This window comes from Protopterus annectens, chromosome 11.part0 (genome assembly GCF_019279795.1).
Source record: "Protopterus annectens isolate FY-2018-M chromosome 11.part0, PAN1.0, whole genome shotgun sequence".
Taxonomy (NCBI): Eukaryota; Metazoa; Chordata; order Ceratodontiformes; family Protopteridae; genus Protopterus; species Protopterus annectens.
This window is the reverse complement of record NC_056745.1, coordinates 1,377,958,698-1,377,971,412: the sequence shown is the minus strand read 5'-3', so window position 1 is coordinate 1,377,971,412 and position 12,715 is coordinate 1,377,958,698. Positions and strand designations below refer to the sequence as shown.

General features: G+C 39.4%; 1 protein-coding gene across 2 annotated transcripts in view; it reads left to right on the top strand.

The window, feature by feature from the left end:
- Positions 1 to 10,202, top strand: part of MEST — a 425,711-nt gene extending 415,509 nt beyond the window's left edge. For both annotated transcript variants that reach the window (XM_044088671.1, XM_044088670.1), the window contains one exon: positions 8,405 to 10,202. In XM_044088671.1, the coding sequence (XP_043944606.1) occupies positions 8,405 to 8,522 (118 nt within the window). In that variant the 3' untranslated portion in view covers positions 8,523 to 10,202. The remainder of the gene's footprint in view (positions 1 to 8,404) is intronic.
- The last annotated feature ends 2,513 nt before the right edge of the window (positions 10,203 to 12,715 follow it).

Below are 12,715 nucleotides of genomic sequence, written 5' to 3'. Positions count from 1 at the left end.
CAAAATTAAGATACACATTATTCATATTAATCAGCTGTGAGATCTCCATGAATAACAGGAACTTATACCAGGCACACATAGTCGAGGCATACAGAAAATGTCATGATAATTCTAGGCAAATACTCAGTTGTGCTGAAAGATGATTCAGAAGCCCAAAACTTTCTCTCAGGGGACAGTGGCATTTTTTCTATAGTAAGACAGAGTATAAATTAGAGAATACTTTTTTATATCCTACTTTTTTATAAAAAGGTGACAATTTGGAGCAAGTGTTTAGCTTTCTGTAGTACTTACAAAATTACAGTTTCATTAGCAGTTGCTATTGTTATGAATATTATAAATACTTCTCTTTTATCATTAGTACTGTAAAAGCCATATTTATGGGCAAGTGTTGCTATGCATTACAGATAAAAGGCACTGGACGTTAGGAGACACAACTCACAGGCAATATTAGTTAATGATGCTAAGGTCATACTGACTTTAAGTCTTGTATTTTTCCATTCCTTTAAATCCACATATATTTTATGTATTTTAGCTGTCTACAGACTCATGATTTATAAAGGCAAAGTATTCTGCAACTCTGCTGCCCTTTGTGTAAACCATTTTATTCTTTTAGATGTCATACAATGTTCTCTTTTCATTATTATAATCTTATAATCTTCATATCAATAATTCTCCTGAAGCAGTCACTCATTGATGTTCAGTAGACCAATATTAGTTCTCCTGTTTCTCTCTTGTACTTTGAAGAAAATAGTTTTAACATAATAAACCTTAGCTCATAACTATGAACTTCTAGTACTTTAATTTTTTGTAAAATTTCTCCGAGTCTTATTGAATCTATGTCATATCTCTATCAAGCTTCCAAAAAGGCTTCAAATAGCACAGTCCACTGCATGTCTAGGATGTATATAATGCATGCAGTTTGGTATACATTCAAAAGCATCAGTGTGCTTCCTGCAAATGTTGTCCTTCCTCACAAGTAGTACTTTCCTCTTTTTAAAAAGGTGTATGGCAGTTTATCAAATAGAAGCAATGGAATAGCTGTCCCCACCAATATGGTTAATGAGGAAAGAGCCTGATGTTATTGAAGGTAAAAGCCAAATTGTAGCCTTGTTTAGGTAGTGCAGAATTTGGCATGAATTAAAGTATTTATAATGCATCATTCAAAACTGCTTATCCAAATGGAATTTTAAGTTAGGATGCTGTAAGTCCGTTCAGTACTAACTTCTACTGTTATCAGAAAACATGCAAAAGGCAATTGTTTTAGGAAATCCATGAAAATGCTATAACAATATAGTAAACATGTTTCACTTAATTCTTAATAGGAATCAAATCTCAGCACATACTCTTAATGAAAATCACAAATCCTGCACTCTCATCAAAATGTCCATTCACAAAGTACCCAAATGAATGCAGAAGGATTTTAAGGAAAAAAGGGGTTTTAATTTGCCCCCACTTAACCGCTCTGTTGCACTCATTCACCTCTGAGTGCCAACACTGTAGCATCTCCTGACAGAAAATCGTAGGTGCACAGACACTCATTTATTTATTTATTTTTATTTATTTATTACATTTGTTTACCGGGAAATTCCAACTGCAAACAGGTCCTTTTTCAGAGGAGGCCCGGGGAGAAAAGCTGCACAGAATGTATATGATAAGTGCTATACAATAAAGCCAAAGGTATGTATACAGTAATAGTGATGATGACATACAGTACAGGAGCACAATTGGTAAAACTAAGTAATTAGTAATAAAGTTAAACATTAAAATACACTAGATGTAATACAGTACTAAGTTGTCTAACTGTGACAAGTTAACAAAATTAACTAGACTAATGATTACTAAACCTAAGGATGGTAGAACTTGAATTATTGACATTCATTTCCGGTTTATAGTGGTAGAGGATTACTTTATCCAGAGCAGGGATGAGAGAGCAGAAGGGGAACCAACTAAGTCACAAGGGGATGTACAGCATACAACAGCTCTTCAGAACAACAGTCACCCAATCAGAAGGCAGCCTGCTAAGTTTACAGCATACAACAGCTCTTCAGAACAACAGTCACCCAATCAGAAGGCAGCCTGCTTAGTTAGGGAGGTGCAGCTTCAGTTTAAAAGGATACTGTGCCCTGCACCTGGGCTATTATGCTTAGGCAAGTATAAAAGTGTAGAAACTGTGACTTGCTGTATCACAAAATGTAGACTAAATCCAAATTAGGTGCTCACAATCTTTGACTAATTTGTCTAGAACTGACTGCAAATTACAGATCTCCATAAGGTCATAGATTCATAGATCACTATGCTAACAGCTTAAGGGCCCTTACAAGCCTAGCCAATATAACCTGATTTTACCAAATGTATGTCCCCTAGGGGCAAGAGGATGGCATGGATTTGTGCCTGTGCATTGAGTATTGCACACATTGCTCCTGTCCATAAGGGGCATAGGCACTACCCCAGGTGTGAATATGTGATTTCCCATTAATTAATTCTAATTGTGTATGAAAAGGGCCAGGGGAGTGCTTTGCTTAATGTGAATAGGAAGTCTGTTCCAAAGAAGGGGCAATCTCTTAGACACATATCTGTCTCTCCAGCATGTTTTGCTTGAGTCACTGACCAAGTTTAGATCTTTAGATCAAGTGACCCTTGTGCTGTTTGACTTGTGTATGTGTAACAGCTCCATTAGGGATGTATTTGTCAAGTGCCTTGGAAGTCAGGCATAAATCACTCCTTAATAGTAATTAGGAGACAGAGTAAAGGGATAACGTTTTTAGTCTATCCGCATAGCTCATGTTATTTACACCCTATATTTTGTGAGGAACCTCTGAGGTTGTTCCATCTGCTGTAAGTGCCTAGTTAAGTACATGCCAAATGGCACAATGTACTCTATTATTAGTCTTATGAGGGCTGAGTACAGCGAGACAATAATTTCCTTGGATCTGGATGCCATACCTTTAATTATAAGCTCTGGCACATAAAAGGATTTCCTCACTCCTGTGGACACATGGTGGCCAAGGGTCTATATCACATAGTCGAAGTCTTATAACTTTGAACACGTAATGTTCAATCCATTATGTTTGAAGTTACAGAACTTTGACTATGCATAAAAAAAAAAAAAACAACGGAAAACAAAATAAACTGTTTTAAGCAGGGGGCAAGCCACCCTGCACCCATCATGTGGGGGGCTGTGCCCACCACACACCCCCGCTACTTAAATATACCAACTCTGAGATCGCACCTCACTGAACAAAATGAAAACCTCCTCCTCCATTCAAATGCTCAAACTTTTACAAATTCGAACTTAAGGTCTTGACCATATGAGATTCGAATTTGTAAAAGTTCAACCACGTGATAGGAACCCAGTGGCCAAAATTCAGGCTACTATCTATCTTTGTACTTGAATGTCTCACCTCTAAGTCCACTCTAAGGTGCATGCTGTTGATGTTTTAATTTGCAGGGGTATTTGACTTCCCAAATGGTATAATAATAATAATGCATTTTTTGCATTTAGTTTTAAACCATGGCTCTGGCACCAATCATTTGTCTGATCTAGACCCTCCTATAGGATATCTGCATCATTGGGAGATTCTGTGATTACCCTCAGCTTGCAGTTGTTGGCAAAGATTGTCATCCAGATGCCTTCCATATTTGTCTTCACTTCAGAGAAGTATATTCCAAATGGGAGTGGTCCCAGTACTGAGCCTTGTGACACACAACTAGTAACTGGTCTCTTGCTGGAACTGGATTCACCTACTTTAACCAAGTGTGTCCCATCCATGAGCCAACTGGATATCCATCTGGTGGCATAAGGATTTATGCCCAGTTTTGTGAGTTTATTTATAATACCTGAGTGGAGAATTGTGTCATTTACCTTGGCCAGCTCAAGGTAGGTGATGTGTACTGTTTTACCCTCATCCATGGCCTTAGTGACTTTCTCTATGATGCAAGCAAAACTGGAGAGATAAATTAAAACATAAAAAATGATGGAAGTAAATTCAAAAGGAGGGCAAAAACTGACCAGTTTTAAACAGCTGATCTCCATAGGTTCATAGGTTCATACTAGGCTAATGGCCCTGGAGCCTTTACAAGCCTAGCCCATAGAAGTGCCCTGGCATCATGTCGCCCGAAGTTAGTTCCCAGTGCCTCTATCAAATACAGACACTGGAGTGATCCCCGGGGTGAACTTTCTTTTTCCCATCTACTCATCAAGATTTCTCTTGAAGAGGGCCAGTGAGGTGCTCTGTTTAACATGTATGGGAAGTCTATTCCAGAGCATGGATGGTCTCTGGGTTATGAACCTGTCCCTCCAGCATGTTCTGTTGATTGTGGTAATGAGGTTGAGGTCTCTGGAGCATGTGGTGTGTAGGGATTGGGATTTATTTAGCTGCAGCATTTCTAACAGAGCTGGGTCAGACATGGCTTTGTAAGTCAAGCAGAGATCACCTCTTAGCAGATGATAGGAGACAGAGAATAGCTGGAGTTTTTTGAGTTTGTCTGTGTAGGACATGTGTTTAAGGCCTAGGATCGTCTTCATGAGGTACTTTTATGGCCTTTCCAGCTATTGCATGTGTCTAGTGAGGTACAGGCAAAATGGGGCATTATACTCGATGATTATGAAATGAGGGAAGAGTAGAGAGAGATGATAACCTCTTTTTTTCCTGGATGCAAAACTTTGTAATGAGATTTGCCACAATAGAAGGACTTTCTGACCACACTGACAATGTGGTGGTTGAATGAGAGGTTGCTGTCAAGCCTGTGTCCCCAGATCTCTTATAACACCTTCAGTGTTCAGTGGGGTCCCATCAATGTGGTAATTAGTGGGAACTGACTTTTTCCCAAAGGGGATGATGATGCATTAAGCTTAAAGCCATGGTTTTGACACCAGTAATTGGTCTCAGTGAGGCCTTTCTGTAGGATGTTTACATCACTTGTGGAGTTAATAATGGCTCCCAGCTTGCAGTCATCTGCAAACGTGGTCAGCCAGAGTCCCTTGTGTTGGCCTGGACTTCTGAGAAGTGTATGCCAAGCAGGAGAGGACCCAGGACCTATCCTTATGGGACTCCACTCATGACTGTTCAGCAGTATGACTTGGAGTCTGCTACTTTTACACTGTGGGTTCTATCTGTGAGCCAATTTGTAACCTACCTAATGATATAGGGGTTGATGCCTGGTTTGGTGAAGTTATCAATAATTCCTGAGTGGGGAATGGTATTAAAGGCATTGGCCAGATTGAGGTAGGCTGTATGAACTGCCTTGCCCTCATCCACAGCTCGGTGACTGACTCAAAGAAGTCAACCAGGTTGAGCAGGCATGATCTACCCTTCACAAAACCAAATTGCATGGGCTCTAGAGTTTGGAGATTCCCTATATCCTTGTTCCATGATGATGTGCTGCATAGCCTTAAATATCAGACTCACCAGGCTAATGGAGCAATAATTACCAAGGTCTGTAGTCACTCCCCCTTTATGGAGAGGGATGACTGTAGCAGTGCACCATTTGGTAGGGACAAATCCTGAATTGAGGCTGTGATTGAACAAGGCACACAGATGTGGTGCCAGTTCACTTTGTAGTTCATGTAGAACATATCTAGGGATATTGTTGGGTCCCATGGAAGCTGTATTCTTGGCCTTGGACAATGCAGTTTCAATCTGTGCTGCAGTAATGCTGGGTGCCTGGCATTCCTTCAGTATTGTGACTGGCCCTTTAAGGGGGTGAGAGGGGTAAAGTTAGCACTGAATCTGTCAGCCAGTATGTTGGCTATATCTGCTGGCTCAGTAAAGGAGGTACCATTGTGCAGTAACTCAGAGCAAACCTGGGTATTGCTGTGGAGATTCTTGCTATAACTGTAGAAGGCTTTGTGGTTGTTTTTAGTGTCTGCCACAATTCTGCCTACATAGCTGGCTTTAGAGGTTTTAATGAGGGATCTCAACTTTTTGCTGAGGCTAATAAGGGAGTTTTCCAGTCTTGGGACTTCACCTTTTTCTGCAACAATTTTTTCCTTCTGTTGTAGAGTTTATTAAAGGCAGGGAACCACCAGATTGGTTTCCTTTTTTTGGAGGAGAGCATCTTGGTTCTGTTGGGTATGGCTAGTTCCATGCATTTATGCACGTGTTTGTACACCGCATTGATGTATGATTCTGCAGTCATGCATCTATTTCTATTGCTATTCGTGCTTTGAAGTTAGCCACCTCTGTTTTTAGGAGCTCAAAGTCAGCTTTGGAGAAGGTTTTCATGGTGGTTACATTTGCAGGGGATGTGAGTGAGATGTGGATTTCCATGGTGATTAGTTTGTGGTTGGATCTAACCAGGGAGCAATTGACTATTGGTGTAGAGCAACAATTGCCCATGTTTGTAATAACCAGGTCAAGGATGTTGCTTCCTTTAGTTGGGGTAAGAATGAGCTGGTCCAGGGCACTGGAATTGAATTCCAGGAAGCATTGGGCAGTGTATTGGTGCATGAGTAGTTTTCCCAGTTGATGGAGGGGTAGTTGAAGTCACCTAGTACGACAGTGTTTGGTTGGACCCTAATAGCTTCCAGGGTGCTTAGGAACATGGAGTGAGAGTCTTGGGACATGGTTGAGGACCTATAGCAGGCTACGACCTGAATTGCCATCTTACCCTGTGTTAGTTGTACCTGAAGTATCTCAGATGCTTTATGCTGGGCTACTAGTCTGGAGGTGTGCATATCCTTTATGACTATGGAGATACAACCGCCTTTGGAGCTTCGGTCCATGTTCTGGGGCCGAAAGGTGTGGAATGAGTTATAGCCTGGTAGCACAGGGGTGCTTTCTGCTGCTTTAAACTAAGTGTCTGTTACAGCACAAATGTCAATGTTCTCCATTTTGAGGAGTGCTTCAAGCAAGTGCATCTTGAGATTTAGACTTCTAGCATTGAGCAGCATGACCCTCAGATTGAATTTATTTATAGCTGCTATGGTGGTAATTTGGTCTTTGGAACATTGCCTAAAAAAGGCACTGTAGGTGTGGCAAGAGCCTTAGCCAGTATCCGGAAACCCAGGGGTGCAGATGCAGGCTATCTCTGGCAAAGCATCGAGGTGTGTCAGTCATATCACCCCCAGTAGACAGATACTGGATCCCCTTAGAATGACACCAGAAACTTAGCCAATTGTTGAAGTCAATCATTTTCTGCTTGTACTGCGGTATCATTTTGGGCGATGGTAGGATGCTGCTCAGGGCTAGGGTCATACTTGCCTGGGCCACATAATCCGAGAGTTCCTCTCTGAAGTTAGCTAAAGTCTAAGCAACTCTTTTGTTAAGAGCAACAGCTTTGATGATATGTTGATTGGTATCATTCTATCAGACATAGAGGTAAACATTTCTAGTTCTGAAAACAATGAATTAAGACAAGTACTAATCCAGTCTCTTTTTGGCTGCAACACAGTTACTAGGTATAATAGAATTACAGTAATGGCATAGTGCATGTGTGTGTGTGCGTGTGTGTGCGTGTGTGTGTGTGTGTGTGTGTGTGTGTGTGTGTGTGTGTGTGTGTGTGTGTGTGTGTGTGCGCGCGCGTGTGTGTCTGCATGTGTATGTGTGTAAATATGCCTATGTATGCATGTATTTATGTATATAAGTGCATATGTATATGAATATTCATATTTTGATTATCAAGCTATCCAGCTGTGTTGTGGTCCATTTTCACTTATGGACCAGAAGGAAAAGCTCCAGTACAAGAAAATGCTTTTAATATAACATAAGGACATCTTGAGTAGTTCAACAATTCAGTATCTGCACGTTTACATAATACTTATAAAATGTGGTATTAATTTTATGTACTATATCTTAAAAATGGAAGTAAAATTGAAAAAAATATTTTGAGTAAATAATATGGTATCTTAAATATCTAAATAACATTGTTACAGGTGAAATGCTTCAGCTTTGTTCTTACAATGATCATCTCACTGTACAGCACAACGATTTTGTTATCAATAAGGTTTATTGTACATCAGCATTAGTAATACAAGTCTGAAGAAGGGTTACACCAGAGATGTGAGTGCAATGATTATATAAACGGCACAGTATAAATATTGTTGTTGAGACTTTGAGATGGTGATTTAGCAAATATTTATGGAAGATATGATGAATAGTTGAAGTAGGCAGAAAGACATCTCCAGTAGAATTTGAATTACAGAATGGTAAGCATCTTTTATTTGTGAGGAAGTGCATACAAGAATGCATTTGTACTAATGATTTTTCAGTAGTTTTAAAAAGCTGGAACAAGTATCTCTCTGCATATTAGTAGGAACTTGGTGGGATCTCGAGGTTCTCTTGGAACTACTGTTATCTGTTGTTTAACACTGTACTTTTTGAGACTGGGGTTGTGTGTGCTTTGTTAAAATAAACATAAAACATCATTTGTACAATCTGAACTAAAGCCTTATATCTTTTCACAGGAAGTTGATCCCCAGGTCCACTGTGTCTGTTTTAGATGATCACATCAGCCACTATCCACAGATGGAGGATCCCACAGTTTTTTTCAATGCCTACTTAACCTTTATGAACTCCTTTTGAAGTCAATGGCTCTACGCTATCTACTTTTTTTTTTTTTTGCAATAAAGCAATACACTTTATTATAAATGCAGAAGTATGGCCAAACCCTAAGAACAATGGCAGTTACTCTGACAACAGCTGCATCACCATTTGACAGCTGCAACCAAAAGTAGGAGACGAAAACATGACTGATTTGTTTTTTTATAGTTTCATCAAATGTTGTAAATTGGATGAAAGGAAGACAGTTACATCAAGGGGATGTCTACTTTAAATGTCACTTCATCTCTGATAAGTGTAAGCAGAAGCGGGAGGTAAAAAAGAAAACTAGATAAAAGCGATTTGAACGCTGTTGTGTCAGGCAACAGCCTACTGCTTTAAATGTTGTTATGCAAGTTTGCAACTAGTGTGAAGCAGCTGTGTTATGAAAATCTTAGAGATGGTTAAAGGAATAAGAACAGCATATTCTCTCACATTAGACAAACTCAAGTGTCTCCTACCCCTGGGCTTTCACCCAAGCTCGGGACAAAAACTGTCCATGGGCAGCTATCATTCACATGGCCAGGAGGATTCATTTATTTCTTTGCCAGCATCCCAGCAGTGTGGGCTTTTGTGATGTCCTAACACCATACTCTAGGTAGGAGGACTGGTCATCCTCATCAGCTCACAATGCATTTCCATGTGAGTGCCTACTTCTGCACACCCTCTCTGAAAGCTAGCATCCATTCTTGGCTCGGTGATGCCTGTCCTATGCCACATGTCTGTATCCCTGCCCAGCTTTGGAAGAGGACATCTGCATTATGTGGCTGTATCTGCCCTGCCTGCACCTGAGCTAGTAATTGAACGAGTGTCACCGAGGCTGTAGTCAGGGCTTTGCCCCTGTATGTCACAGGTGCTGAGTAAGATCACATGAAACCTGATTGATAAACTTTGCAGCATGAGTACAATTATTTAAAATTTGGAGCAAATGGTATATGAGATGGCAAAAAACGGCATTAGTACTAATGATTTCTGATAATTTCCTTGGAGTTTTTAGTAAAATGGATATATGTGTTCAGAAAAAGATATGAGAAGCAATATAAAATGATAATCCTATTGTGATAGCTGCATATGTGTCTGTAAAGCAGGAGTTTCAAAAACATTTAATGTCTGTGACGCACTGTCAGAACTTTTCAGATATCTGTATTCCCAAGACTTTTTGGTTTTGGAAAATAAAATGCAATACCCTAACCCATGCAATGATTGTATTTACAGAGGTGATGTATGCAAGAGATCATGTCATAGGTTCATATGGGTTTACTAGGCTAATGACCACAAGGGCCTTTTTAAGCCTGGCTATGCATCCCAGTCTCTGACAAGTTGTGATACCCTTGATAAGTGTAAGCAGGGGCCTGGTAGATGAACCATTTACAGGTTGCTTGTCTTAAATGACGTGTCACTCACAGTTTGAAAGTCTTCCTACAGTGCTGGCAACTAGTTAATCATTATACTGGCAGCTAGTTAATCATTATAGTCTGACCTATTGTGTCATACATCAGTATAAAGTAAGACCAACAAAAATGGAAGCCCTCTAGACTTACTATTTAATTGTCTGTTCTCTGTAAAATATCAGTACCAAATACATTTGATGATGTATGTTAAAGACAGTACATGCAGTTTTGAAAATGTAAAGAAAAACAAACTAAAGATATTTTTGTGCAGAAATGTAGTTGTGATTTTCTTTATTTCAGTGGCTTTAATTGTTGGCAGAATTCAAGTCATTCAGTATCATTAGGGAAATTAATGGCATGACTGAGACTCCTTATAGTACTGTGTATATTCTCTGTGACAGAGTAGCATAAAGTTAAATTCATATGAGATCTAGCTGTAAATACAATATTTTCTGAGTATTATGAAAATGCTATGTCTGTGCTAAGGTTTTTAACCCACTTCTATCTGGATAATTTTCAGGTCACTTTCTGATTAAGCATCCCATTCAATCACTTTTAGAAAAAAGCACTAATCCTGGCACATTGTGGCTGAATTTCAATGAAAATATAATTTGCTTTAGAACGGCTTACAATGTTTCTATAAACATTTTGTGACTGTCAGTAATTCCTGCACGAGGCTGATTTCTCTGACATAAACTCCTGAGCATTAATGTTCACTTTCAACATTTCCTTGAACTCTGTTGTAACCATAGTACTTCAGTAGGATCTGTTGGGCTGAGAACTCTTGTCAAAAATGAGTACTGTTTAAATCACAGAATTGTTAATTAAGTCATTATGCCAGCACTTTCATCTTTAGCTGAGCATTTATAACAATGCTGTTAATTACAAGTGATATAAAACCACTGCACAGTGATGTGTACTAGAACAAAATCCTTATTAACACTAATATTTTCATACTTCTATCAGACTGTAGTTCAAAATTCAAATTCGGGTATATCCACATACTGTCCCTCACAAAACTACTGTTGCACAGAGGTCACAATGCTAATATGAGTGTGTATGGATGGGAATAAGGGTCAAAAGGTCTTGTGCTTTATATATATATATATATATATATATATATATATATATATATATATATATATATATATATATATATACATAGATATAGATATATAGTTACTGGCATTATTCTGTGTACTTCATGTTCATGTTGTCTGAGTATCAGGTGATAACAGGTATATCTTTTGTGTCAAAAATAGACAAACTGTTTTGTTGTTGTTGTTGTTGTTTTGGAGTGCATTCTGTGCGTTGCACCTCCCAACATCAAGACTTTCAGTTTTCATTTGCACATTTATAAATGTCTATGTTCCAAAGTTATATGTAAGTATGCAGACAGACATGGGAAGGAATGACTTTGTTTGGCAAATATATAAAATTATATATGAACGACACATACTTGCACAGCTTTCTAGAGAACCTTGCAGCATTGTATTTTTCCACTTCTAACAGAGGATGACTCATTCCCTACTGCCCAGTAACCAAATTCTGTGACTCAGACATCATCTTCCCAACACATTCAATTGGCTGAGCACACTGAGTCACCAACAGATCATAAATGCCCTGTTTGGTAACCCGGCCATGTAACATTATTCCATTCTTCTCCTCCTATGCATATACACCTAGCTGCATAGCTCCGCATGTATGAAAGACAGAGAAAAATGGATTATGGGATGTGTAGCATTATGGATGGCATAGTGACAGTAATATTTCCTGTACTGTGTATTACCTTACTCTCCCTCAGTTCATTTCAAGGTGAGTGTATAACTACTAATACTCTCTGCATGGCTAGGACAAGTGTATAACCATTACTACTCCATGCATGGCTAGGACAAGTGTATAACCATTACTACTCCGTGCATGGCTAGGACAAGTGTTTAACCATTACCACTCTGTGCATGGCTAGGACAAGTGTATAACCATTACTACTCCATGCATGGCTAGGACAAGTGTATAACCATTACCACTCTGTGCATGGCTAGGACAAGTGTATAACCGTTACCACTCTGTGCATGGCTGGGACAAGTGTATAACCCTTACCACTCTGTGCATGGCTAGGACATATGTATAACCATTAACACTCTGAGCATGGCTAGGACATATGTATAACCATTATCATTATGTGCATGGTTAGGACAAGTGTAAAACCCTTACCACTCTGTGCATGGCTAGGACAAGTGTATAACCATTACCACTCTGTGCATGGCTGGGACAAGTGTATAACCCTTACCACTCTGTGCATGGCTAGGACATATGTATAACCATTAACACTCTGTGCATGGCTAGGACAAGTGTATAACCATTACCATTCTGTGCATGACTAGGACATATGTATAACCATTACCACTCTGTGCATGGCTAGGACATATGTATAACCATTACCATTCTGTGCATGGTTAGGACAAGTGTATAACCCTTACCACTCTGTGCATGGCTAGGATATATGTATAACCATTACCACTCTGTGCATGGCTGGGACAAGTGTATAACCCTTACCACTCTGTGCATGGCTGGGGCAATTGTATAACCATTACAATTCTGTGCATGGCTAGGACAAGTGTATAACCATTACCACTCTGTGCATGGCTAGGACAAATTTTGCTGCAATCAGACATAGTACAAAGGTCTTCTGTAGAGGCAGGTTAGTCCCAGTAATAACAGTGCTGCCTGAAGCCTTCCCCTTGTAAATAGGACTGTGTCTCCTGGACATAACTCTGTATTTTCCAT